The 537-nt window shown below is 47.3% G+C and overlaps 1 protein-coding gene across 1 annotated transcript in view; it reads left to right on the forward strand.

Annotated features, from left to right (window-relative positions):
- Positions 1 to 537, forward strand: part of LOC106312087 (TMV resistance protein N-like) — an 889-nt gene continuing 352 nt past the window's right edge. The window contains exon 1 of the mRNA XM_013749470.1: positions 1 to 317. Coding sequence (XP_013604924.1) covers positions 8 to 317 — 310 coding nt within the window. The 5' untranslated portion in view covers positions 1 to 7. The remainder of the gene's footprint in view (positions 318 to 537) is intronic.

Genomic DNA, 537 nt, shown 5'->3' on the forward strand with positions numbered 1-537 from the left:
TCAAGAGATGATGAAGACCCATTGGAGGCTCAAGTGGGACATATTCCTCAGTTTCCAAAGAGAAACAAGCCACAGTTTCACGGATCGTCTCAATGAAGTGCTCATCAAGGAACATGTCCGGGTATGGAAATGTCAAGTGAAACGCAAGAATCAGGTGCTCGGTCCAAGTCTCGTGGAGGCTATTGAAGATTCGGTGGCGTTCATCGTCGTCCTATCCCCTGATTACGCTAAGTCTCACTGGTGTCTTAAAAAATTAGCCAAGCTCTGCGATCTGAGATCACTGGGTCGTCCAATATTACCAATCTTTTATGAGGTTGATCCATGGAGTTTTCGGAGAGAAGAGAAGATAGAGAGAAGTTGCTCCCAGGCACGGGACACGAGGAGCTGACTTATGGCTTCAGGCGCATCTCCCAAGGAAAGTGACGGGTCCTCCCCTTTCCGGAATTAGAAGGTCTGTAGTCTTTTCCCCCAACACGCCACCGTGAAAACTCTACTTCTTTTCCTAAAATGACACCCTCGACGATCTCATTTTTTCAA

Source organism: Brassica oleracea, chromosome C8 (assembly GCF_000695525.1).
Source record: "Brassica oleracea var. oleracea cultivar TO1000 chromosome C8, BOL, whole genome shotgun sequence".
NCBI lineage: Eukaryota > Viridiplantae > Streptophyta > Magnoliopsida > Brassicales > Brassicaceae > Brassica > Brassica oleracea.